This window comes from Cajanus cajan, chromosome 3 (assembly GCF_000230855.2).
Source record: "Cajanus cajan strain Asha chromosome 3, NIPB_CcT2T_4, whole genome shotgun sequence".
Classification (NCBI taxonomy): Eukaryota; Viridiplantae; Streptophyta; class Magnoliopsida; order Fabales; family Fabaceae; genus Cajanus; species Cajanus cajan.
Genome location: NC_138519.1, coordinates 33674520 through 33702416, shown reverse-complemented (window position 1 = coordinate 33702416; position 27897 = coordinate 33674520). Strand labels below are relative to the sequence as shown.

Genomic DNA, 27897 nt, shown 5'->3' with positions numbered 1-27897 from the left:
GAAAAGAAATATTTTTATGTATTTATTATGTGAATAAGTATTTTATTTATGTATTTTACTATTCACATATACATATTTTACTATTCATGTATACGTATTTATGAATACTGTAACATTCCAAAATTTTATGAAAACGGTTATTTTATGTATTGAGATTATTAGAAGGTTTATCATATTTTTATACGTATTTTACTATTTACGTATACGTATTTTACTATTTATATATACATATTTTTACTATTTATATATACGTATTTTACTATTTATGTATACGTATGTATGAATAGTATTTTACTATGCAATTGCACAGTGAAGGGGCGGCTGCGAGGGACGAGTTTCAAATTTTATAATAAATTTGAATATAATAATGAATAGTGCATATTGCATAGTAATTTATAATATTATTTTAATGAATAGTGCATAGTGCATAGTAACTTCAAAATTTCTATAAATAGGGGCCTAAGGTTTTGAAAATTTAGAATTCTAGAGAGAAGGAAATTCTGGAGAAATAGAGAGAGGAAAGAGAGAGGGAATCTAACAGAGGAGGTTCTGCTCAAGTGGTAGCTCTTGTTTATCTAGGTAAGGGGGAGGAGAACCTTATCTCTTTAAAATCTTATATACTATTATGTATATTTATTTATGTCACTATATTTATTTATTTATTTATTTAGTGGGGTATCCCTAACCTCATCTATTTGCTTATATTTAGTGAGGTGTTACTAACCTCATCTAATTCCTAACTTTTAATTACTATATTTATATATTTATTCAGTGAGGTGTTCTTAACCTCATTTAACTACTTAACTTTTAATTATAATGTTTATCTATGTTATGGTTATATTTATTCAGTGAGGTGTTCCTAACCTCATCTAACCACTTAACTTTTAATTATTATGTTTATTTATTTATATTATTTTTATTATTTCGTGGGGTGTTTCTAACCTCATATATTTGTTTAACCTTTAATTACTATTACTTATTCTATGATTATCCTTATCCATAATAATTATTAATATATTCACATTTTATATTGTTTAATTATTTTATAATAAATATATTTATTATCAACTATGACATAGTTCTGTTAAAGTCTCTCTGACTCAAATTGTTATTATTTCTTCACGTATTTATGAAGATAAATATTGTTCTATGGCCATAGAAGATAAAGTTTGAATTATTTGTAGCTGGAGGTTTAACCTTGGGGATTTAAATGAGTAAGAAATGGAGGTGAAATATCCTATTGTTGGTTGGTATTATAATGATGCTCATTTATCCTGACTAGTCACTACAAGTATAATTCAAATTTTATTGTATCAAGAAAATCTAATATTTAAATCTGTATATATATTTTTATATATATATATATATGTTAAAATTTTGTTTATAAATAATTATGTTTATTCGTTCGAATTATTGTATTTATTGGATATTGTTCTTACTCCTTTCTTTTCTTTGTTTTTAAAATTAAAAATATTATAAAATAGATGGATCTACTTGGGATTCCAGATCATTTTGCAGTTGATATAGCTTTTTCTTGGAAGGAAATGAGAATGTGGAGGCTATTTGATGAATCTGTTATAATTTTATTTATTATTGTAATAGAATTGAAAGAAAGAAATGCTGTGTAAAATAATACGTTATTCTAGATATTTTAGAACCATATGTCATTTATTAAATTCACAAGATATTCTTTTCTTTACTTTTATTTTTTTTTTTGTTAATGCTATAATTGCAGAAATATTATAAGTATATTATAATTTTTACTGTTGAGTGTAAGAATTGGGCGTTACACTATAAACCAAAAACCTAAAAATAATTTACTTGAAATGTTATTTTATTTTAAAAATATTATCTCATCAATTTCAAATAAATATTATCACGTCATTAACTTTATCAGACACGCCACAAAAATACTTTGTTAATATTTTGATAAAAAATTAATAAAGAATACAAGTTATCAATCAAAGTCTCAAAGTTGGAAAGCATAAATCACAAAAAAAAAAAAGAATGACAAAATTTTCCAAAATTAAAAAAATAAACTTTTGAAAAAAGTGTAATTAAACCTATATTTTTATTTTATTACATGTATCCCTTCTTTCTTTTAATTCTTTTTCTTTTCTTTCTAAATATATACTAACATAGGCATTTAAGAACTAATAAATATGTGAAATATGAATTATCAGATTTACGAGGTTGTTCTAGTTTAAGTGTGTATTTAGTTAAAGTTTTGATCGTGATAAATCACATCAAAATAAAAATTATTAATTATAATTTTTACATTTTAAACATAATTTTTTTTTTTGTTTTGAATGGCATTTTAAACGTGTTATCAAACGTGCACTAACAAATGATTTCCATTTCAAATACTAATATGAAAGTGTGCTATGGGAAGGAACTTGTACATAAAATAATAAAAAATATATATATATAGGGTGTCCAAGAAACATTTTCCTATGTAATAATAATAATAAATAAAGAAGAAGAAAAAAACGCTAAAAGAGAGGAGGTGGAGGAGGCGAATTGAGTTTGGGTTTGGGAAAGGTAGAGCAAGAGGATGGTGGTGAGGCAAAGAGCAGTGTCTGCACTTCCAACTCTCATACGCACTCTCCGCAAAGAACCGTTAAAGCCTTACAACAACCATGTTAATCCCTTACCCTCTCTTCGACGCTCTTTCTCTCTCTACGATCAGATCAACCTCATCGATCAAGTCCCCGAGGACCAGCTCCGATTTCAAGGGTACCCCTTCCAATCCATCTTTTAAGAAGAAAAAAAATTATTTTTTTAACATGGGGTTCAAGGAAGAGAGTTGAATGTAAAATGGGTTTGTTTTCTAGGATTGTCTTAACATCATGATGTGTAATGTTGGAGCAAAGATTTGATTAACTAGGTTCCTTTATGCTTTTTTGGGATTTTCTTTTCATTATGGAAAATGGGGTATTTTGAATTTTAAGTTTTTTAACATGGGGTTCATGCAAGAGAGTTGAATGTGAAATGGGTTTTCTAGAATAGTCTTAAATAGCATCATGATATGTTATATTATAGCATATAATTGGTGCTGGGACTTGACTTGATTGCAATTTCTCTCTTCCTTTCTGCTTTTTTTTTTTTTTGGGGGGGGGGGGGGGGGGGGGGGGGGGGGGGGCTTTTTCCTTTCATTCTGGGAAGTGGGGTGTTTTAAATTTTCATTTTTTCAATGTGGGGTTCACGTAGTGGACTTGGTGGTGAAATGAGCTTATAGCATATGATTTCTGCATGGACTTGACTTGGTTGTAAAATATTTTCTTTTGGTTTGTATTTGTTTAGGTATAATGATACGGGGTTTACTGTAAATGGGGTTGAATATGAAGGAAGTTTGCTTTGCGTTGGAAATTTGCTCATGTCTTGGAAACCTAAGAAGTTTTCAGAGATCACTCCTGATAGGTTTGTTTGTTCTATGCCCCTTGTTTCTCCTCCCTATCTTTCGTTAATACTGTTTCTCTTTTAATAAGCATCGTTGCATTGTCCTGTTCCTTTTAACTTCTCAATTCATGTCTTTAATGAAACTAGTATAATTTTGTATTTTTTGTGTAGTTAGTGTTTTTCCTGAAATCGATCTCTTATATGATATCTGAAGTTGAAGAAAGAATCGAGTTAGTAATCCAAGTCCGACGTTTCGGATTTACTTTTGATGCTTGAAGAAAAATAGGAAAAAGGAGCAATTTAACTTGCATTAAACCATAATAATATTATTTCTGAATATATTTGAACACCCTTAACATTATCTATCAGCAGAAAATAAAGCAACAAAGAATATAAACCAAAAAGTAATAACCCTTCTGAGAACTTAGGCAACTGCCACTCTCCTACTGTAACAAAGTCAAAGTGGTATATTAAGCAGATAGGTCACAGAAGCATTTGACCTTGCTACTACACCTTAGAGGGAAAATAATGTGAGCTTCATCCCGAACACTTCTCCTAATCAAAGGAAGAACTGTGAAATACTACTGTGTATAAAGAAACAACCAAATCATCAATAGCTATCAGCCAAAACATAGCCACTTGTGTGGAACACACGTAAATGAAGCAAAAAACTATGAAGCACCGACACATCTACATAACACCATGTCAGCATGTTTTGGACATGATACTTGTCAGACACGCTTTAACATGCGTTCAACAACTCTCCAATGTGTTTCAATTAAAAAAAAAAAAAATGGTTCAAACACCTCTTCCACACAACTTTAACATGTTTCGGCACAACTTGGACACAAGCCAAGGTAGTGAGTCTAGACCCGCCCTTAGTTAAACACTTATCTAACACTCCTATTATGAAAAAATTTAAAATTCAACTTATTTATAAATATTGCAAGGCTCATAACATTTTTATCTATTGTGAGACTCATTTCCATAAGAATTACTCGTTTTATCTTTTAAGAGATATAATTCATTTTCTAAGAGTCATTATCATATAAAAATTGCCAGCTTGTATATATATATATATATGCCGTGTCCCCATGTCCTACATTTTGGACATTAGCTGGGTCTGTGTCGATGTTGGAGTTAGTGTTTCATAGGAAAAAAACAACTTTCAGATCTGAACTTGACAACCAAGCAAACACCAAAGGCAAAATTAGCATACACATAGGATAGCTTGTGTATAACTGCTCAAATCAGGAATGAATGAAGAACTTGGCACGCAAGAACTTGTGTCAAAATCTATTCAACACCAAGTGACATGACGTGACATGCTCTCTCATGTTTTGGCATGTCAAGACATAAGCAAATGGTGGCTTGCACATGAGCTGCATGCACTTCCTTTTTATCTGTGGTTTTTTTATTATGTCCTATTTAATCTGTTTTGGAGGAGATCTTATTCACCCACTTGTTTTGCTTGCTTTTCTCTTGCAAGTTCCTTTTCTTTAATCTTTTCATTACTACTACCTCTTTCCTAAAATTTTAAAATACTTAAATTCCTTTCTGGATGGAGAGTGCCTACAATGTGTTTATTATACTTGAGTCTTTTATTTTCTATGTCCTCAGAATTGAGAATACAAGAAATGGGTGATAACCTCTGATAATTGATAATGAATTATCTGATTAATTTTCCCCTTCAATATAAAGGATATGTGCATCATATGTGTGATAGTTATGTTATGAAACAGGAAAAGAAGAAACAATAAGTGAATGCATTATAATATTCTAGTTCCATCTCTGCTTGTTTTAGGAGAATAGGCATTAATTAGTCTTGCTTTATCTTATTGTCATCTTGTTCCTTGTTGCAGCTTGTCACTCTTCCAAATTGTTCGCCCTATTCCAGGTTGGTTTTTTAGTTTTGACATTCTTTTTTCTCCTTGACTTTCTATTTTTTTCCCTATTTTTTGGTACAGTTCTAGTTTTCCTTTTATCTCTCCTATTTGGCATTAGGCAGGGATAGTTCATGATTGATTATTCTATGGATGAAGTATTACCAAATTCATGCTACTTTCTAATTCACTTTGGAAGTGGTTGATATATTGAAGAGTGGTGGTCCCTGTACTGCTTTAGTTAGGACCTTAAAGCAGATACATATCCCACTTTTACAATTATGCAAATTAAGTGAAGTAATATCATTTTGCTTGCTACTTATTATCTAATTATCTTTTCTACTGTTCTTTCTCTTTTTCTCTCAGTTGATCTCTTTTAGGGGTGAGCAACGGGTGGGTTTGGTCGGGTTCGGGTGAAAAATGTCCAACCCGTTGTAAACCGACTTTGAAAAAATGTGACCCATATCCGACCGACTGAGCTTTCGATTTGAGGCGATTCGGGTTAAAACGGATTCGGATTTAAGCGGGTGGGTATAATCGGGTTTGAATTTTTTTGTAGACCAATTTATCTTAACGAAGATGAAGCTTAAAAAGATAAAAAATATTTTTAAAATAGTGTATAAAAATAGAATGAAGGTGACAATAGATGGTGTAAATAGATTCGTAGTTGAAACATTTACAAAATAAAGAAGCAAAAATAAAAGATAACAAAATTCATAGTTGTTACATGGAAAAGAAATATAAAGTTAGATTACAAAACCATAAGAAATCACAGTCACACAAAATGTACTCAAAATGGAGATAAGAAGATGGAAAAGAAAGACAAAGAAAGAAGTAAAAAGATAACTCTAAAAATGGACTAGTGTGTTGAGAAGTTGAATGAGGAAGGAGAAGACAAAATAAATATCTAAGTTATGAGAAAAAGGAAAAAAATAAGTTACAAATTGATGGCTATATTATACTTGAAATAAAGACTTTTAAATTTGGACCATTGTTGTTTAGTTATACAAAAGTAATAAAAATTTAAACTTATCTCATTTTCGGTTGGGTTCGATTTTTAGCGGATTTAAAAATTCAAAACCGAACCCGCCCAATATAACCCGTATAAAATCAAAATTTTAACCCGATTTACCCATAAGACCCGCCCGAACCCACCGAAAAGCAATATTTTTTTTTGGGTTTTTCGGGTTCGGTTCGGGTGTCGGTTTAATGCTCACCCCTAATCTCTTTGATATATTGTTCCCTGTACAGTTAATTACTGTGTTAATTTCCAGGCATTGCCTTTTTTTTTATTATGTTACTAAATTGAATGCTATGCTTAATTATCCAATTGCTTTTAATCTTATATATTAAATGCCACTTTGATTTATTCTTTGCCAGAGATTTTGATTCTTGGCTGTGGAAGGAACATTCAGTTTGTAGATCCTGAAGTTAGACGGTTTATTCGGTCTACTGGCATTAAGTTAGAGGCTGTTGACTCGGTATATATGATTGATTTAATTTATGAGATCCAAACTTGACTTCATTAGTTCATCTTACGTTGTTGGTACTCATTATTATGTTTTATTAAGTAATCTAAGTAAACTATCAGATTGATCCTTAGGTTGTCAGTACAAAGGGGACATGAGAATTATTAAACTTGTCTCTAAGATTTTGAAGGGAAAAGGACTTGAAGAAGATGGTGGGAACTTGAGGCCCATCTTTCCTCCCTATATCCCAAAATTATTTTCACCTGATCTTTTTAGGTTGCATCTTTTGTGGGGGACGGGGTGTATGGACAAGTGTGTGCCTTTCTTATTTTATTTTTTCACTAAGGGAAAAAGATGTCTCTGTTATAACTTTATATGGTGTTATAGATTATCAATTTTGAATTGATTCATTTTGCCTTTTTCCTTGTTGGAATATAATACATGAGCTATATTGGTCTTTTAACTTTATAGCCAAACTATGGAGTGCTGCTTGTTATTCATACCCTTCAGATTCAATGCTTTTATGTTTAGCCCTTCTCATTCTCTCCAAAGCTTGCAATCATAATGAGAACTTTTAAAAAATAGGTATTTACTGTTGTTTTTTTAAAAAACAATTTATAAATAACATGATTTGATGCGAAATCAATGCTAATTAAGGGTCTGTTTGGATAAGCTTCTCCAAAAGTATTTTAGGAGAGAAACATAGGAATTGAAAATCAAAGTAAGTTTCTCCATAATTTAAAACTAGCTTATACATGTATTGAAAATAAGATTTTGGAGAAACTAATAAGAGAGAGCTTATATAAATTAGCTTATAGAAAAGTTTATTTTATTTTTCTTTGCTATTTTTCTCTCCTAGAATTGTTTTTGGAGAAGTTTACTCAAACAGACTCTAATTGTAGGAGAAAATGCTTTGGGACATTTGTTACAGTATAAGAGGCAAGTTAACATGGTTTTAGGAGTTGTTTCAGCATACCTGTCTGCAAATCTGTATCATTTGGTGAATTTCATTTTAGGTATCTTCAGAGTTTTGTTCTACTGGTTCCATCCACAAAATTCATTATCCCTGTTTGTTCATTGTTATTACTCTTCTCTATCTGGTTCAGAGGTCCGTTTACTTATTTTTGGTTCACATTAAGATATACCAGAACTGAAATTTGTTTGAAAGGTGATGCCAAATGGTGAGAAAATTTTAGTGCAAAACGGATGACAAATACGGATGACGGGAGAATTAAAGCATGATAGTAAAAATGATTAGGAAAAAGTTTAATTACAAATAATGTAATAAAGATAATTACAAATAATGTAATAAAGAAGCTTAAAACTGATCTATGGTATTATGCTCATAAAGATAATTACAAATAGTGTAATAAAAAGCCAACCAAAATTACTAGTTTAAGTGCTCTTTGAATTTTAAATGTTACATGATTTATTTATTGTTTTAATTAGAATTTAATTTTGATACACTGTCATCGTAAAAGAATTACATTATCAATCAATTAGGAATCACTCTAGTTATGACTGATAAAGTGATTATTATAGAAATCAATTATTTTACCATACATGACATTTCATAACTGGGTGACTTTTATACCAACTATATTCTAATTAAATTGTTTTTACTATTTTCTTAGAGGAATGCAGCATCAACTTACAACATACTGAATGAAGAAGGTCGAGTTGTGGCTGCTGCGCTTCTTCCATATGGAGTATTTTCATGAAGCTTGGACCTGTATTCTTAGTAGCCACCAATTGCTGCAGAGATGTTCACATCCATGCCACTAAGGATCTTAACCCAAGTCCTTGGACATGGTTTGATTTTCCATTTAGAAAGTTTTGACATAGCAATAGCACAATGTGAATTAAACTCAAGTGAGTCATTGCTGCAGTTTTCAAATGTAATAAGGAGAATTATAATGTATAGACTGCTGTTAACCCCAGCAAAGTTTGACTCTAATTACTACTTGTTTGGTTTTAATGCTATTTCACTTTGTTATAGTTGAAAAAGAAACATTGTAGATTATATGTTTTGGGTGATGCTGCAGAAATCACGAGTTTGTTCCCTGTATGAAACTTAGGTGAAGTATTATATATATTTTGACAAGTAAATAGTCATTTTAGTTCTTGAATATGGAAGATGTGGTATTGGGCTCTAAAATTAAGAGGATGTAGAAGTAACTACCATTGTTGTAAAGAATTACCCATTGAATTGGCTTGACACCAACAGTTGATTCCCACACAAGTGATTGGCATGAGTAAAGGATTTTGTATCTCAATTGAATTTTTAGTCTATTCTAAAGTGTTTCCTAGTAATCATAAGACTTAGGTTGCTATACTACACTACGACTAAGGAAAGTGTGGTAAAATAATGTTATAAAATGCTTGTCAAAAATAAAGAAAAGCGATAAAGAAAGTTGTAAATAAAGTAATGAACTGTAAAACTAAAAAGATAAATCGATTGGATTGAGTGATCAAGGTCTTGTACTATATGTTTCTACCATTTAAACTACATAGGCAACACTAGCGTAAGATAATTACTCACTTCCCACGTTTTTAAGATATAATACTGAGTGTTTCTGAATCGTTTTGCCCATATTTCGAAATTTAAACTTTTCCCTCCAAAGAACCATTGGGTATGTTATTGGACAAAATGTAAAATCCAAATAATTCAATTGACTACCCCAGTCATCAACCAATAAACAACAAATATTCATTCTTTTAGTGTCAGTAATTCATTTAATTTGCTAATGGATTAGGCTTAGAAAGATAAATTTTAAAGTCTTTAGATTAATTTCATTTTTTTGTGTGTAATAGGCGTGGTAATTTTTTAGTCCATAAAATGTTTTAGGATAGGAAGGTCATTAACTTAAAGTAGTTAGACTAGTTTAATTTTTTCTCTTTTCATGTGATTGGTGTGCTTAATTTTTTAACCTATAAAATGAATTAGATTAAGAAGATCAATGAGGTACTTAAGATCTTTGAACTAGCTTCATTTTTTCTTTTTTCATATGATTAATGTGTTCATTTTTTAACTCATAAAATAGATTAGACTAAGAAGATCAATAACTTAAAGTCTTTGGACTAGTTTCATTTCTCATATTTTCATGTAATTCGTGTAACTAATTTTTTAACCCATGAATGGATTGGATCACGAAGATCAATGACTTAAAAACTTTGAACAAGATCCATTTTTAATTTGTAGGAACCATTAGTGTGTTGATTTTTTAATCTACAAAATAATTGAATTAGGAAGATTGATAATATAATATATTTGAACTAGCTTTATTTTTTTTTCACAATTAGTTTGCTAATTTTCTAATCAACAAATTGAACAAAGATCAATGATTTAAAGTCTTTTAAATGTTTTTTTTTCTCTTTTGATAAAAACTTAAAACTTATGTGCTTAATTTTCTAATCCATAAAATGGATTAAAAGTTATGAACGATAATCATCTATAAGTAAACCAATCCATGACACTTGAGTGAGGAAAAAAAAAACTAATTAGACCAAATTCAAGTAAGGGATGATAGATTTCTTTTATACGCAAATAGTAGTAGGGATAAAAAAACATGTCTCGAACTTAATCCCGACGTCATCTTGATATATAATGATTAAACGTTTGTCTTATAAACAACTTTTATTCTAAATTTGTTGCTTTTTTAATTATTTAATTTCAAATGCATTTGGCATATAACTTATTTAAAAGTACGACATTATGCCTATAAAGAAAAAAGAAAAAGAATATAATAGGCTGAAGGTTGGTTTCTACTATGATGAGGCTAGAACTATTGAATTTTATAAATGTTATAGACTTTTACTTATAAAAAAAATCATGAACAATTTAGAGAACAATTTTAATTAATGGTAAATGCTTCGCCTATTTAATGCGGCATATCTAATTAATATTCTAATGGTAATAAAAGAATTACGGTAAAGTTCTAAGCTATTCTATAGTATAATCAATTTTGGTTCGTCCCTGAAGTATCCACCGCTGATAATAATGACTAATCTCTTCACTACATTGGAGGCATCTCAAAGAGTGGAAACTATCATCTATTTTTCCCAACTCCAAAATTAAATAAGTATAATTATATATAATTATTAATGTGATTAATATTAATCATAAATAGTGGTTGATTTTCATAAAAAAAAATGAAAGAATAAATAAAAAAACAGGCTAGAGTATAATTAAATATCTATAATCTATGATCCATAACATATATAAATATGATAACTTGATTTAGTGCACATAATGTTTCGAAAAAAATTGTCTAATAATTTTTTTTAAATTAATCTTTCTTATTATTTGTTTATTTTACTTTCACAAATCTCTAACTAATTAATAATCATATTTTTATTTATTTTTTAAATAATAGAGATACATAATGGCTCTCATCCACTAATTTATAAAAGATGGTTACTAAAAGTAACATTATCTTTATTAATAGTATAAGTGAAATCTTAATTTATAACTTTACAAACTGCATTCTTGAGACTTTCGGATACTTATTGGTCTTGAAGAAGTGAAGGATATTTAAGAGACCGAGAGTCTATTCATCAATACAATTATTAATATAAATGTTGTCATCCAACTTGTTAAACTTCACAAGATAAACAAAATCTCATTCTTAGTTCTCTCTTGCATATTGACACTCCTCTTAATTTAAGATTATTCCATATCAACAAAGTTATAACGACTCCTTATTTTATTACTATATTTTGTGCTCTACTCCTTCTTTTATTGTATAATAATATAATATTTACTTTATTATCTCTTTTAATTCAAAATATTCATCTGTTAGATTTCTCTTAAAATATTCTAACATCATCAATATTTTAAGCTAATTTTAATTTTGACTCTAAACTACAAGAGTTTCATTTGCAAAGCTAAATCTTTTAGATATAAATTTTGTTGATATATTTATTTCTATAATGAAAAATTCTCCATCTTCTCTTCTCTTCTCTTCCTTAATCTCTCCGATAACTTATTGAAATTATCTTCTTTACTTTTATTAGGACTTCAAAACATGAGGAGAGTCTAACTCAAAAAATTAGTTTAACATATAAAGGATCTCAAGATTGAATATCAGATAAGTTTCTTATTACTCAATGTAAGACTCTTTGATCTCCCCTTTAACTATTTGAAATTATCTTAAGTGACTTTTAACTTCATCATTGATTTCTATACCCTTTATCTTGAGGGTATACCCTTTACCTTGAGGGTCCGTTTGGTGGTCAGGACAAGATATAATATAATGTAAGAGAACGATATGATATGAGTAAGATATATGATAAGAGTATGATAAACTTTAATCTACCAATTATTTAATGCACATCATGATAACAAATCAAATAATATTATTATATTATATAATTTGTATTTAATATAGAATAATAAAATATGACATGAATTATTGTTTTATTAAAATGGCATATAATTTTTTAAAAATATTTTTATTTTAATTATTTAAAAATTTCAAACTAAAAATATAATTTTAACTATATTATCTATATTACATAAAATATGTTTTACTAACGTGCTTTTTTTATTAAAATTATAAAATATTTGAAACTATAACTATAATTCAAATATTTTCTTTAAAAATTATTTAAATAATAATTTTTGGTTTTAATATTTTAATTAATAATATGCTTTAAATTTACATGTCAAAATTATTATAATTATATATAAAATAAAATGTTAAAAGTAGATTTATAATGTATATTATATAAATTAATATATAAATTATAATATACAATATAATATTATATATTGATATAAAAGTAATATTATATGATATATATTGCTATATATTTTATAAGTTAATATTGTATATATTTTATTATTTTGTATAATATATACATTATATGAGATAATATATATTGAGAAGAAAGAGAAGTTTATCCTATCATGTTGCTTCCTAACCAACTCTCCTTCATGATAAAAAAAAAAAATACTACATCAACATGATAAAATAAGGGAGGATAACATTATTGTAGAGAAACGAAAGACGGGAGGTTGAATAATATCTATCTAAAACTCACTTTTTTGAATCAGTGAATTAGTATGAAACACGTTAGGACTATAGACTAAGAGTTAATAAAAAAAACACAAAATATTTTATGTTGATTCATCTCAACCACCGAGACTATGTCTAATTTTTTTTATCAAACTTGATCAAGTTTTACTATCTTTGCAAAGATACAATTATTCTTTCACAAATCACTTTTGACTTAACCTAACTATTCTTTGACTTGTTTTTCAAGTAACTACCTAAGTATTCTTTAGAAAAAAACCTCTATAGGCTTCAAATACCCAAGTATTCTTTTACAGTCGAACCCTTTTAGGCTCAAAATACACGAGTATTCTTTAACAAACTAACCTTTTCAAGCTCAAAGCAATAACACAAAATTAAAACTAGGTAAATTAACATTGTTGTTTCATCTTACTATCAAGACGTCCAATTGAGTAGTGAAGAGTTTTTTTACAGAAACAATTAATATAATTTTTACAATAATTGATCTCACTTTCTTTCTATATTTCAAACTTCCTTTTATAAGGCTTCAATGAAGATGATCATTGCAAATCCTTGAGCATCTCTTACAAGTTTGTTTCACTTGTCTTTAATTTTTTGTTCTTTGTGAAGAGAAGTGTCTATTGGTGCATTAATTATTTGTATTAAATATATTTCACCAAATTGTCACTTCTTATCTGATCAAGGAAGCTATTTATCACCTTTTAGGCACTAAACAAGTAAAGTCATGCGTGTGTCAGTTCAAAACAACTTTTTTTGAGGATTTCCATGATTCACGAGATCCACCTGTCTTTTTATGACAAAAAACATGTTCTCTTTCTCTTTTGTCGTTGTGGGTACCGAAGAAGTTATTTTGCTTCGATCTGTCAAAAAATAACACATGCAAAGATCAATTTAGTTATCAAACATCATAAATGATATTAATTCAAAGTAAATGTCTTACAAATGAAATATTTTGTCTATTAGACACTTATGCCAAGATAAAAAACCATTTTAATGCATTCATCTTATTTATAACATTCATCTTATTGAATGGTTTAAAAACTTTTCTCTAAAAACGTTTGTTTGTTATTATAAAAACTTTATAACTGAAGGATCTAAGATAATTTTTTGACTTAACAATTATTATATTTTATTGGTGCAACAAACAACAGATTATAGTAGAATAAGATAATTATCTTATCATATCCTATCATATCTTGACCATCAGATAGACCTATCATTTTCCATCATTCCAAATATTTTGGATAATGGGCTTAATGGTCTTGTACTAGAATGGTTTTAAGCAACATTCAAAATATGAGAATAATAAAGATGTCCAACAATTGGTGAAGTTCTCGATGAACCATTAAAGCTATCATATAGACCATTTATAATTTTGAATTCAAATCAATTTCAAGGTAAGGTTCTGTCCTTTTTGCTACAAGCTTCATTTAGAGTTGTTATTCAAATTTGTTTTCATTCTTATGTTGCCAAACAGTAGTGCAAAAATAGCCTATCACATCGGTTTATTAAATCGGTTGTGCTACAACCAATTTAATAAATGGTGCGATGATAATTTTATTGTAATTTATTTAATAGGTGATGCTATATTCTCTAGCAAGACCGCTCTTGATGGAGATAGGATGGAGAAATGGATGGATTCTTGTTCCTTTTGTCCTCCTCCGAATGCACGATCTTCTCCTTAAAGATTCCACCGATTAGATTGATGAAGAAGAAGAGAGAAACACGTAGGGAAGAATCCTAGACTATGGACGGAAGCATCCAAGCTAAAGACTAAAAAAGAAAGCTCACTTCAAGGTTAGGAAAAGGTAGGTTTTCCTAATTCTAGGGTGAGGTTTCCGGTGACCTTTGAGAGAGAATGAAGCTGAATATTTTCAGAAATTCTCTTAACATTCAAAAGTAATTACAAAAGTGAAGGTTCAAGCATATAAAGCCACGGATCAAGGAGTTTTGGTGCCATCCCATGTGCACTCAAAGTGGCGCCAATTTTTGAATTCAAATTTGAATTTGAATTCAATTTGAACATCCACTTGCACCATGCCATGTGCAGCCCTCCCTTCTAGAATCCTAATTGAATTTAGAGGTAATTTAGGGTTCATTTGAGTGTACACATGTGCAGCCACCTTTGGCATAAAACATGTGACTCAAATGAAACTCTAATTACTCCTAAATGTAATTAACATTCTATGATTCATGCTTAATACTTATTCCTTCTAAATTCCTATTCTAATGGCCTAAATACAATGGCCAAACAAATACAATGGAAAGGAAAAATTACAAGAATGAAAATGAACCCAATATTGGGTACCAAAAGCCAAAGGCGCATGAAGCCCAAAACTAGGCCCAATAAGCCTATGGTCCAAAATGTTACTCTATGTGGTCCAAAATACAAGACAAAAAAAAGAGAAACTTATACTAATATAAAAAAAATGGATACATCAATGTATGGCCCATGTGAAACTCATATCGGGACTTCAAAGCCTATCGGGCCCATTGGGCCTTGACTGGCCCAAACCTTCCTGTCTAGCCCATTCCTCTAGGATCCTTCAAGGTGTCACCCCTTGCCTTCCTAAGCATGATTCCATCAACTCTCCCCCTAGTGTGTTCATTCTTTCTCTTTTTCATCCCCATGATCTCCGTTTCCAACCTATGTTTGTCATCTTTAGGCCTCTATTTGTGATCTCATACGCCACTACCACCACCACTAGCCCTCGTTCTTACAACCGACACCCACAATCGTCAGTTTCGTTCACATCCACAACTATCAACATCCCTTCCATTGTGTTTCAAGGTTTTGTCACTCTTGTTGGCATGAGTTTCGGAACCCAAAAAATTTTGATCTCACCCACAGATGGTTTGGATTTTTGTTTTGAAAATCTCATCAGTTAGGGAATGCCCGGAAACCAGACTAATCTCTAATCAATGATTTTAGAAAAGAGTTCGAAGGAGTCGCCATCGATGTTTTATTCAAAACATAAAAAAATGAAAGGTTTTTGAAAAATCAATTATGGCCTTCATAGCAAGAATTGGGCTCGAGGGTTGGTTACATGTAAGGAAGGTATTAGGCATCCTACAATGCCCTAAATTGGTACCCTATGATGAAATTAGCATAATAATGACTAATATTTTAAACATTTTATTCCCCTTTTTGTGGTTATTTACATGTTATTTTACATTACAATATCTTACAAAAATGGGGAATTTAAATCCTTAAACGTTTAATATAGTATGTATACATGATTGATATTTATTTATAGTGATTATTTAGAAAAAATAGTGATAAAGAGATGTAATAGATAATAATACCTTTGAAGAAAGCTTTATAGAATTCTCTCCAAATGTGGTGTCCAAGCACTTTTTGACAGCCTTTTCATACTACAGATGTTCTCATAACACTCAAGAAATACAAGAGATAGAGAAGATAAGTATTTAGGAACTGAAACTAATAAAAATAATAGTTTTTTCTCTAAAAAAAATCCAGTTGATTTTTGGTCCAAATCTCCTCCCTTTGCACTATGCACGAAGAACTTATTTATAGGCGTTAGAACCAACTAGAACAACTATTTTGATCGGTGAAATGGATCATTCCAAATTGGTTTGTTATGGAAAAATTTTGAATTTGGAATGGCCCATTTCAAAATCGAAATGGCTCGTTCCAAACTACTATTTTTCTCATAACAACCTGGGTCAAAATGGCTCGTTCTAGATTGGGAATGACCTGTTTTGAGAGTGTTGCAATTGACTTGTAGGCTTTACAGGTCTTGATCTTGTTGAGTTGCGATGTTTGGCTTGATAATGTTGATGGGATTACTGTTGTGGGAAGTTCTTGCCCCTTGCTTGTAGTGGGGATGTATGATGATGATGTGGACGGTTTGTGGGTAGTGCTCTTGTGATGGTGGGCGAAAGATTGTCCTCTTGGTGTGGTGATCATAGCTGTGCTATTCTATTTTATTTCGCTATGGAATCAGGAGATGATGTCGATGATGCCTTAGCAAACTCTACTGTTGGTTTAATGTTAGGCTAGAGTGTTGGTGGACAAAAGGAAAATGATGCCTACTAATGTGATGAGGGGGTACTTTTGACGCCTCTAGTTTTGGCTGTTTTGCCTTTATCTAAGTAGTTATTTGTTGGGGATTGTGTGGTTCTAATGTATGAGTATTCTTTCACCAATGCCTCTCCAGGCTTGATTTCTGCTAATGGGATCCTTTTTGAGTATTGTTCAAGATGAAGCCTCTCTAGGCTTGACATGCATTATTGTTGGGATAGGCTACTTTTTAGCCAGATCTTTGCTTCTGTGGGTTTCTGGTTACCCCATGATCAGTCTAGTTTAACTGAGGATCTTTGATATGAAAAAGTTTGCTCCTTATTTGGGTCTCAGGCGTCTAGTAACCCACATGGCTATTGGTTCTTGATGGAAACCTAATCCCCAAGGATCCTTTTGGAAGAGGTAAGACCAAGAAGGGTGAAGGTTGATCCATAGGAAAGCTCACATATGAAGACCATTGGGCCTTTAACTAGGTCCATGGTTAGGAAGCTAGAGGAAGCTTCTACAGAGGAGGTGCTTCTTAGACCTATTCTCTTCATGAGCATTGAGTATGATTCCTCTTATTAGTCTATTAGCTTCCATTGTATATACATTGTATAGTACTTTTACATAATAGCTACTTGAATAGGTGTATTTTTCCTTTGTATTTGTAAGACATCTTTTTCTTTTCTTATAGGTCATACCCTTAGGATTCTAGGGTATGTTACTTGGAGAATTTTGCTCCATTTGACCTTGTATTAAGGGTCATAGATTTTCTCATTTTCAGTAGTAGAAGTGGGGTGACAAATAGTAAAGTAAGTAGGTAAAGCTAGTAATTAGGCTTTTGGTGGGCCTAGGCAAAATTTTACATATTAGGCTTGTTTTCCTCCATTTTTTTTCCAAGGAATTGATTTAGGTAGGTCTTACCACCGTTTGGTGAACCTAACTAAACCAATTCCAAAATTTTTGGAATGGATTAAGTGAAGGAAACAAGCCATGACCACCTAGCTCCCTCCTTGGCTGAATTGCTCTTTAGCTTCTCCAACACACTTACTTTTAGCTTAGCTTGTTCCACAAGCTTTAGCTTAGCTTTCTCCCCAAGCTTCTAGCTTAGCTTGCACCACAAGCTTCTAGGAAGGTAACTAAGGATAGTTAGCTTAAGTGTAAAAAGGCTAACCATAGTTCTACTTGAACCATGGTTAGACTAGCTTACACCATAAGCTACTTATTCTCTATATAAGGCCTTTCCTTCACTTTGTAAACACTTTTGGATGATATTTTGAGATTGCCGAGTTATATTCTCTGAATTTTCTCTTCCTAAAAGTCTCAAACCTCTTTGATGTTAATCCAATTCTCTTATCCTTTTCATGCAAGAGTGTGGTAAGTTTTGAAATGATTCATCTTCTTCCAAGTAGTGGCATCACTTGAAGAGTTTTCTTCACCTCTTAAGGTGAAAATCGAAGCCTCTTCCACCTTAGGAGACTTTGGAAAGCTTGAGAAGATCCAAGGAGCCAAAGGTCTAGGTAGGAGCTTAGAGAAGAAGCCATCATCCATCTGGATTCTCCAAGGAGTTTCCATTAGTTCTTTTCTTGGCTCTCAACTGGTTTTTCTTAGGGAGAAGGTGGTGGCTTTGTTTTTGGATAAGGGAGGTATGACGATTCTGCCCTTTATTTGGATCTTTGATATCTAGTGTCCTGAATAACTATTGGTCTTGGACAACTTGGTTGGGATTTTTGTTGGTGTTTGCAAGTGTTTCAACTGGAGAGCTCCCTGTGATCCGTGGCTAATGCAAGCAAATAATGCGAGGATGCAAAAGAATGCCAAGTAGGAATGGATTGAAGTTTTTATGTTTTTTTCCTTTGAAAGTGAACATATACCCTTTTGTGCACACTTGTGCCATATGTATGCTATGTAATGATGCTTCTATGTTAATGCTTAAAATGCAAATTGATTTTACTTTCAAGAAATTAATCTACGCACATTAATTACTGGCGTGGATTGTTAGCCTTTAGCTATGTTGAATTTATTCTAGGTGTTGCTTCTTGAACATGAGGTTTATGTAGTTTGGCCATCTTTCCTGTATTGGATATGATATATTAGCCCTTAAATCAGGTGTACCTAGACTTTGTTCTAGGACACCTCTAACTTCTCCTTGTGAGTATTCACTATGCATACTCTGTGTATCTCTTAGTACTATCTTAATGCCATATAGGTCAAGAGAAGAGAAAGAAAATGATGTATATTTTTTGCAAAGGGTTTGTTTAGAACGGTTTTCAAAAATGGCTTTTTGAAGAAGGGTTGGCCGAGGTAGGCCAATGTTTTAGGTTGATAAACAGGCATATCTATTATAAGGGAGTTTTCTTAGTGCGCAGCCTTTTCTTTGAAGCTTAAGTGATGGCTTGGGGTTATGCTTTGATTGAATGATCCCCCCTGATCCACCTTTCGGTTTTCAACTTAGGTTACTGCTTTAGTGTCCTTAATTTTTCCTAGGTTACCTATGATAGTTTTCCTAGCGGACATTTTCTTTTTGATCCTTACTTTTGCCTAGGTTATCCATTTTTTCTTGTGGGTCTCCTAGCGGACCTTGCCTTAATTTTTGCACAACCCCCTTAATGAGTTTCCTGCCAGACTTTCACTTTTTGCAAAATTTGTGAAATGGTTACTATTCAAGAGGGAGGTGCCCCCTGCATTTGATTTTATTATTCTAAGTCATGCTTGAGTTGTATAATTATGCTTTCCAGTTTTAACGCATATTAGGCTACCATCCGGGCGACGTTCCTATTCCAAATAGGCTTTTTTTATTGCGGGTTATTTAATAAGGCTTTGATTAAGTGTGTAAGAGAGAAAAGAAATGAAATAGAGAAAGCGCATGGCATTAAAGATAATATTTCCAATTTACACGTGCTCAGTTAATGTAGCTCAAGGGCCCGGGCATGCCTTAAGTTCATGATTCATACACAAAAAGTAGAAGGAGGGTGCCCTTTAGAGAGGTTCGGTATACTTGAGTCTGTCACAACCTGAAAATTTCCTATCTCGCGACCTATGGTTTAAACATCCTTTTGAAAATCTCATCAATTAAGGAATGCCCGGACAACAGACTAATCCTTAATTAATGGTTTTGAAAATAGGTTCATGGAGTCACCACCAATGTTTTACTCAAAACATTGGAAAAAGAAAAGGTTTTTAAAAGTCCAATAATGGCCTTGATAACCAGAATTGGGTTCGGGGGTCGGTTACGTGTAGGGAAGGTATTAAGCACCCCTACAACGCCCTAAATCGGTACCCTATGATGGAGATAACATAATAAGAATTAATAGTTTAAATATTTAATCCCCTTTATTAATGATTATTTACATGAAAATTAAATTACACGATGAACTGTAAGATGTCTACATGATTGCGTTTATTATAGCAATATATGAAATAAAAGAAGAGAAAGATAGAACAAGAGATTGATGAGTAATACCTCATAGGAAGCTTTATTACATCTTCAACTATGGAGATTTTAGGTACTTTACGGCAACCTTTCACACTACAATATGCCTCACAAAACTCAAGAAATACAATAGGTGAGAGATAGAAAAATTTTGTGCTCTAAAGAGTCTTGGACGAAATTTTGTGGCCCTGAGAACTGTGCCCAAGCTATCCATTTATAGGCATCAGAAGGGTGCCAGAACGGCCCGTTCCAAATTCAGAATGACCCGTTTTGGATCTGAACGTTATGTGTTAAATTCTTACCCTGGAACGACCTGTTCTGAAACTAAAATGGCCCGTTCTGGGGTTGAGATTAACACAAAAAATGCATCGTCTCTTTGGTGTTGGCGCTTCTACGTTGTTTCCCTTGGATAGGCGTATTTGTTCGTATCCTCGCCCTTTAGAGTAGTTGAGTGTTGGTTGCGTACTCTATTAGGTAACAAGGGTGACCAACTATATATATGATCTTCAGTCTTCGAGTAGATGCTCCATGCCATGGCTCTAATTGCTTCTCTTGCGATAGTGAGGTGGTGTTCCTTTATTTGTAGCTTGTTGAAGAAGGAGTATTTTCGTAGCTCAGCTTCCCTCACGGCTTTGTCGTATACCAGATTGGGAGGTGACTACAGTCTCTCCAGACCTTTCCCTTACAGCTTTGTCGTATACTGGATTGGGAGGTGAGTACAGTCTCTCCAGACCTTTCCCTCACGGCTTTGTCGTTACCGGATTGGGATGTGAGTACAGTCTCTCCAAACCTTTTCCTCACGGCTTTGTCGTATATCGAATTGGGAGATGAGTACAGGCTCTCCAAACCTTTCCCTCATGGCTTTGTCGTATACCGGATTGGGAGATGAGTACAGTCTCTCCAGACCTTTCCCTCACGGCTTTGTCGTATACCGGATTGGGAGGTGAGTAAAGTTTCTCCAGACCTTTCTCTCATGGCTTTGTCGTATACCGGATTGAGAGGTGAGTACAGTCTCTCCAGACCTTTCCTTCACGACTTTGTCGTATACCAGATTGGGATGTGAGTACCGTCTCTCTAGACATTTGTCGTATTTGAGGAAACTGTTGGTGCCCTCATTGATTTGCTTGATTCGTGGTAGATTTTTTATGAATTTCATTTTCTTAGCTTCGACTTTTTCATGTTTGAAGCTTGCCTTTTTTTGCTATTATTTTTTTGAATGCTTCGGCTTTTTTCAACATTTACGAAGCTTGCCTTTTCCTCAAGTTGTTGCTTTTGCTCTTTATTGTCATCATTAGTGGAGGGATCTATTTCCATGATGTTATTTGCTGAATTTTTATTAATGAGTATTATTTTGGAAGCCACTCCTGGCTTTGGTTAGGAAGTCATTCCTGGTCTTGGCATTTTCTTGGATCATCCTTCATTCAATTGAGGAGTAGGGCGCGATGGCCTTTCATGCTTATGGGTTTGCTTATTCGGTCGATTCCATTCTATTTCACTATTGATATGTCTTTGCTTAGTGGGCACATAGAATCACTTGGGGTTGCCATTTGACACCTCTTCGACTCATGCTTGGCTATTGAGCTTTTACGAGTGCTTTGTCCTGATGACTCCTTGTAACCCATAGCAAGTAGAATGCATGGACGCATGGATGTAATGAAAATGCAAGACAGGAATGATTCTTTTATTTATTCCATTTTTTATATAACGCCCTTCCATATGCCCCTACCTCATATGTATGCAATGTAGTTTATGCTCATGTGTTTAGTCCTAAACATGCAATTCAATTTTTTGTCGGGAAATTAACTTGTGCGCGTTAAGGTTAATGTTGACGATTCCTTTTTATTCATGTCGTTTGTGATTGTTAAATTATGATGCAAATTCTAGAAAAGAAAAGAGTATTCTAGAAACATAAGATAATTTGTATAAGAAAGAAGAAGAAAAATCTAGAAACATAAAAGATAAGATGTATAAGTCTCTAGAAAAAACTAAAAGAGTGTAGAGACTTAAATAGTATAGAAAATTCTAGATATTTCCACCATCATCTAGAGATGGAACACCATGCCTATAAATAGGCAAATTGAGACTTCATTGTAACATCAACAACATTAACAACAATTACCACAACTACTACTACTCTCTCAATACAAATAAGTTTCTATTATTCCTCCAACTATTCCCTTTACAACTATTATATACTAACAGTGGTACCAGAGCTACGTTCGGTCATCTACTGGGTGTAGAAAAATCACCAAACTACTTCCAAAATTCCCTTCTATACTTATAAACATTTTTCTTTGATCTATGGCCTCCAATACCGTTAATTTTTCATCTGTCCCTTTACCAGTTTTTACTGGTGAAAATTTTGATTTTTGGAAGCTTAAACTAAAGACATACTTTATCTCACAAAAACTGAGGGATATCGTTCAATCTGGTTATACAAAACCAGATAATACTATCACTCTATCTAAGGAGGAGAAGAAGATGTTAGAAGATTGTGAACAAAAGGATGCACAAGCACTGTTTGTTCTTCAACAAGCTGTGGGAGAAACTATCGCGTGAAGGATCATGGACGCCGATACTGCAAAAAAGGCATGGGATATTTTGGAAGAAGAATTTGAAGGCAATGAACAGGTACGCTCCGTCAAGCTACACTATCTAAGAAGAGAATTTGAGACCATTAAAATGAAGGAATCTGAGACCATTGAAGAATACTATGGAAGAATAAAAGAAATAGTTAATAAAATGAAATTATATGGAAAATAAATTAAGGAGAAGAGAGTGGTAGAAAAAATTCTTATCACTCTCACGGAAAAATATGATTCCATTGTAGCTTCCATAGAAACTTCCTCGGATCCATCTTCTCTATCGGTAAATAAATTAATTGGTCTCCTCGGAGCGCATGAAGCAAGATTAAATAGTCGTGCCGATACAAATTCAGTTGAAAATGCATTTCAATCAAAGCTTAAATTACAGTCTAGAAATAAAGAAGATGGAGGAAAGAAAAATGCTAGAGAATATTCTAGAAACAAAGATTCTAGAAATTTCTCTGGAAACAAAAAAGATAAATACCCTTCATGTGGTATTTGCAATAAGCCAGGACATGCAGAAAAAGATTGTTGGCATCGTGGAAAGCCAATATGTCACTATTGCAATAAACCCGGTCACCTGGAGAAGTACTGTCGTAACAAAAATAAATATCAAGAAAATTTTACCGAAGAGAATAATCAAGAGCAACGTCTGTTCTATGCTAACCAAGAATCTTGTGACAACGGAGATGGAAGCTGGTACTTGGATAGTGGATGCAGCAATCACATGGCCAAGGACCAAAGCATCTTCAAAGACATTGATAACTCCGTCAAAGTCAAAGTTCGACTGGGAAACGGCACCATGGTGGAGTCTCAAGGCAAAGGCACTGTCGTGGTGGAGACAAAGAAAGGTACGAGACTCATCAAAGACGTGTTACTAGTTCCAAATCTTAAAGAAAATCTTTTAAGCATTGGCCAAATGATGGAAAATGGGTATTCTCTTCATTTTGAAAGAGATAGATGCAAAATTTATGATAGTAAAAGCGTAGAGATTGGCCAAGTAAAAATGGAGAAGAGAAATAGAAGCTTTCCTTTAAGCTTCAATTGTGGCACTAATCTTGCCATGAAGGTAGAAGTTGATGACTCATGGCTCTGGCATCAGAGATTTGGCCATTTCAATATTCATGCCTTAAAGCTTCTACATCAGAAAGGTATGATGAGGGATCTACCTAACCTAAAAGAAAATATTGAAGCTTGTGAAGGATGCCTTCTCGGCAAGCAACACCGATTGCCGTTCTCAACAAGCAAAGCATGGAGAGCCAAGGATTTGTTGGAGCTAATTCATACAGATGTTTGTGGACCGATGAGGACACCATCACACACCAACAACAAGTATTTCATCCTCTTCATTGATGACTTTTCTAGAATGACATGGGTCTATTTTCTGAAGGCAAAGTCAGAAGTCTTTGAAATATTTAAGAAATTCAAGGCCCTTGTCGAAAAGCAAAGTGGAAAACAAATAAAAGTACTTAGAAGTGATCGTGGCAAGGAGTATACATCTCGCGAGTTTAACAAATTTTGCGAAGATGAAGGCATAGAGCGACAACTTACAGTCGCATATACTCCTCAACAAAATGGTGTGTCAGAGAGGAAGAATCGCACAGTCATGGAGATGGCGAGATCGATGTTGAAGGAGAAAGGACTGCCAAATACATTCTGGGCTGAAGCAGTCTACACTGTAGTCTACCTACTCAATAGATGTCCTACTAAGGAAGTTCGGGACAAGACTCCAATAGAAGCTTGGAGCGGGAAGAAGCCATCAGCTAAGCACCTAAGGGTCTTTGGATCTATCTGCTACATTCATGTGTCAGATGAAAAAAGGCATAAGTTAGAAGACAAGACCGTACGAGGCATATTCTTGGGATACAACTCACAATCAAAAGGCTACCGAGTCTACAATCTTCAGACAAAGAAACTAACAATCAGTAGAGATATTGAAGTAGATGAAAATGCTACTTGGAACTGGGAAGAAGAACGAATTGAGAAGAAGACTATATACATGCCCATCAATCAACCAACTACATCAAGTCTGGAAGACAAAAATCAAGACATTGTTATCTCTCCAAAATCTCCAAGAATAGTTCCACAACAAGAAGAATCATCACCTGAGTCTACTCCAAGACGAGTTAGATCACTAGTAGATATATATGAAACCTGCAACTTGGTCATACTTGAGCCAGGAAGATTTGAAGAGGCAGCAAACCAAGAAGTATGGGTCGAGGCTATGGAAGAAGAAATTAAAATGATTGAGAAGAATGATACATGGGAGCTCGTAGATTGCCCTCATGGAAAAGATGTCATTGGAGTAAAATGGGTATATAAAACAAAGCTTAATCCTGATGGAACTATACAAAAACACAAAGCAAGATTGGTCGCTAAAGGCTACTCACAACAACCAGGAGTGGACTACAATGAGAGATTTTCTCCAGTCGCACGCCTAGACACAATAAGAGCTCTAATAGCTCTTGCGGCACAAAAAGGATGGAACATCTACCAATTAGATGTCAAGTCTGCATTCCTCAATGGCGTACTCGAAGAGGAGATCTATGTGGAGCAACCACTAGGAATTGTGATGAAAGGCCATGAAGGAAAAGTGTTGAGACTGAAGAAAGCTTTATATGGCCTGAAGCAAGCTCCTCGAGCATGGTATAGCAAGATCGACCGGTACTTCACTGATCATGGATTCAGGAGGAGTAAGAGTGAGCCTACACTATACATCAAGACTCAAGGTCAGCATACTCTCTTACTCTCTCTATATGTAGATCTTATTTATACTAGAACCAATACAAATATGATGATGGAGTTTAAAAAAGACATGATGAAGACCTTTGAGATGACTGATCTTGGCTTGATGAGTTACTTCCTCGGTATAGAGGTAAGTTAGAGAAATGATGGAATATTCATCTCACAAAAGAAATATACAGAAGCTTTACTAAAGAAATTTAATATGTACGGATGCAAACCTGTAAGTACACCGCTAGTGACGAATGAGAAATTACAAAAGGTGGATGGAGCACCAGAAGCTGATGCATCCCGATACAGGAGTCTAGTCGGAAGTTTTCTATATCTCACAGCCATAAGACCAGACATTATGTATGCCACAAGTCTTTTATCAAGATTCATACAAAAGCCAAGTCAAATTCACTATGGAACAGGAAAAAGAATATTGAGATACCTACAATGGACAAGGGAGTTTGGTATATGGTATAAAACTATGACCAAATCAAGGATGATTGGCTATACCGACAGTGATTGGGCAGGATCAATAGATGACATGAAGAGTACATCAGGATATGCCTTCTCACTAGGATCTGGATTTTTCTCTTGGGCTTCAAAGTAGCAAGCAACAGTTGCACAATCAACAGCAGAAGCAGAGTATATAGCAGCGGCTGAAACTACAAGTCAAGCAATATGGCTACGGAGAATACTTGAAGAAATGAGTGAACAACAAGATGGACCGACAATTATATACTGTGACAACAAATCAGCAATAGCAATGACAAAGAATCCAGTTCATCATCAAAGAACGAAACACATAGCCATCAAATATCACTTCATCAGAGAAGCAGAGACAACGAAGCAAATTCAACTTGAATACTGCTCAACAGAAGATCAAGTTGCAGACATATTTACAAAGGCACTACCAAGAGCAAAGTTTGAACAACTACGAAATATGCTTGGAGTTACCGAAATTTGCATCAAGGAGGAGTGTTAAATTATGATGCAAATTCTAGAAAAGAAAAGAGTATTCTAGAAACATAAGATAATTTGTATAAGAAAGAAGAAGAAAAATCTAGAAACATAAAAGAGAAGATGTATAAGTCTCTAGAAAAAACTAAAAGAGTGTAGAGACTTAAATAGTATAGAAAATTCTAGATATTTCCACCATCATCTTGAGATGGAACACCATGCCTATAAATAGGCAAATTGAGACTTCATTGTAACATCAACAACATTAACAACAATTACCACAACTACTACTACTCTCTCAATACAAATAAGTTTCTATTATTCCTCCAACTATTCCCTTTACAACTATCATATACTAATAGTGATTATTGTCGAGATATGTTCTTTTTGAACTCAAGGTTTCAGTGGCTCCTCAATTATCAGTGTGTAGTCAAACGTCTCTAAACTCCATTCGGGGACACCTTAGCCTTCCCTCTATGAGTATTCACTGTGCATTTTTCATGTATCTTTTTAGTACCATTTTAATGCCATAAGGGTCAAGAGAAAAGAAGAAAAAGAATGTTTTTATTTTTTCAAAAGGTTATTAGAAGGGATTTTTTTTTCAAAAGGGTTTTTTTTAGAAGAATGGCTAGCCAAGGTGGGCTTTAGTGTTTATGGCTATTAAACAAAGCATATTTGTTACAAAGAAGCTATCATTGTGTTTTAGCCTTTTTGGAAAGTGGAGTGATGACTCGGGGTTGTGCTTTGTTTAAATGATCCCCCTGAGCCGCCTTTCGGTTTTCAACTCAGGTCGCTGCTTTGACGTCCTAACTTTTGCCTAGGTTACTTGAGATGTGTTCCCTAGCGGACATTTTCTTTTGATCCTTACTTTTGCCTAGGTTACCCTTTTTGATTGTGGGTTGCCTAGCAGATCTTGCCCTAACTTTTGCGTAACCCCTTTAGTGGGTTTCCTGCCAGGCCTTCATTTTTGCAGCACTCGTGAGGTATGGGATGTCTTTATTTTGTCAAACCCTAGTCATGTTTGGATTCATGTGATTACTTTGTTATCCTTTCCATGCTATTATCGAGTAACATCTTTATCGCAAATACATTTTGTTTACTAAGGGTTGATGGATGAGGCCTAGAGTGAATATTTAAAGAGAAGAGAAATGAAAGAGTGATATGGCATTAAAACAATACTTCCAATTTACATGTGCCCATTTAGCAAAGCTCAGAGGCTCGGGCATGCCCCGAGTTCGTGATTCGTACATGGAGAGATAGACGAAGGTTGCCCCCTAAAGAGTCATGGTTGATGATTGGTCGGACTACTTTGGGAACACATCCCCACTTACTTGAACGTTGGTGTTTTGAATTTGGAGTGAAACCTTTATAGA

General features: G+C 33.2%; 1 protein-coding gene and 1 long non-coding RNA gene across 2 annotated transcripts; both read left to right on the top strand.

Moving 5' to 3' along the window:
• Window positions 1–298: 298 nt before the first annotated feature.
• Window positions 299–1749, top strand: LOC145955738 (uncharacterized). The gene is made up of 2 exons (XR_014432415.1): window positions 299–579; window positions 1485–1749. It is a non-coding gene; the product is annotated as an uncharacterized LOC145955738 (long non-coding RNA).
• Window positions 1750–2458: 709 nt separating this feature from the next.
• Window positions 2459–8762, top strand: LOC109799429 (NADH dehydrogenase ubiquinone 1 alpha subcomplex assembly factor-like protein (DUF498/DUF598)). Its single transcript, XM_020359990.3, has 5 exons — window positions 2459–2736; window positions 3304–3420; window positions 5262–5296; window positions 6663–6763; window positions 8386–8762. The coding sequence occupies exons 1-5, from the start codon at window positions 2555–2557 to the stop codon at window positions 8470–8472; spliced, it is 522 nt and encodes a 173-aa protein (XP_020215579.2). The 5' UTR covers window positions 2459–2554; the 3' UTR covers window positions 8473–8762.
• Window positions 8763–27897: the final 19135 nt, after the last annotated feature.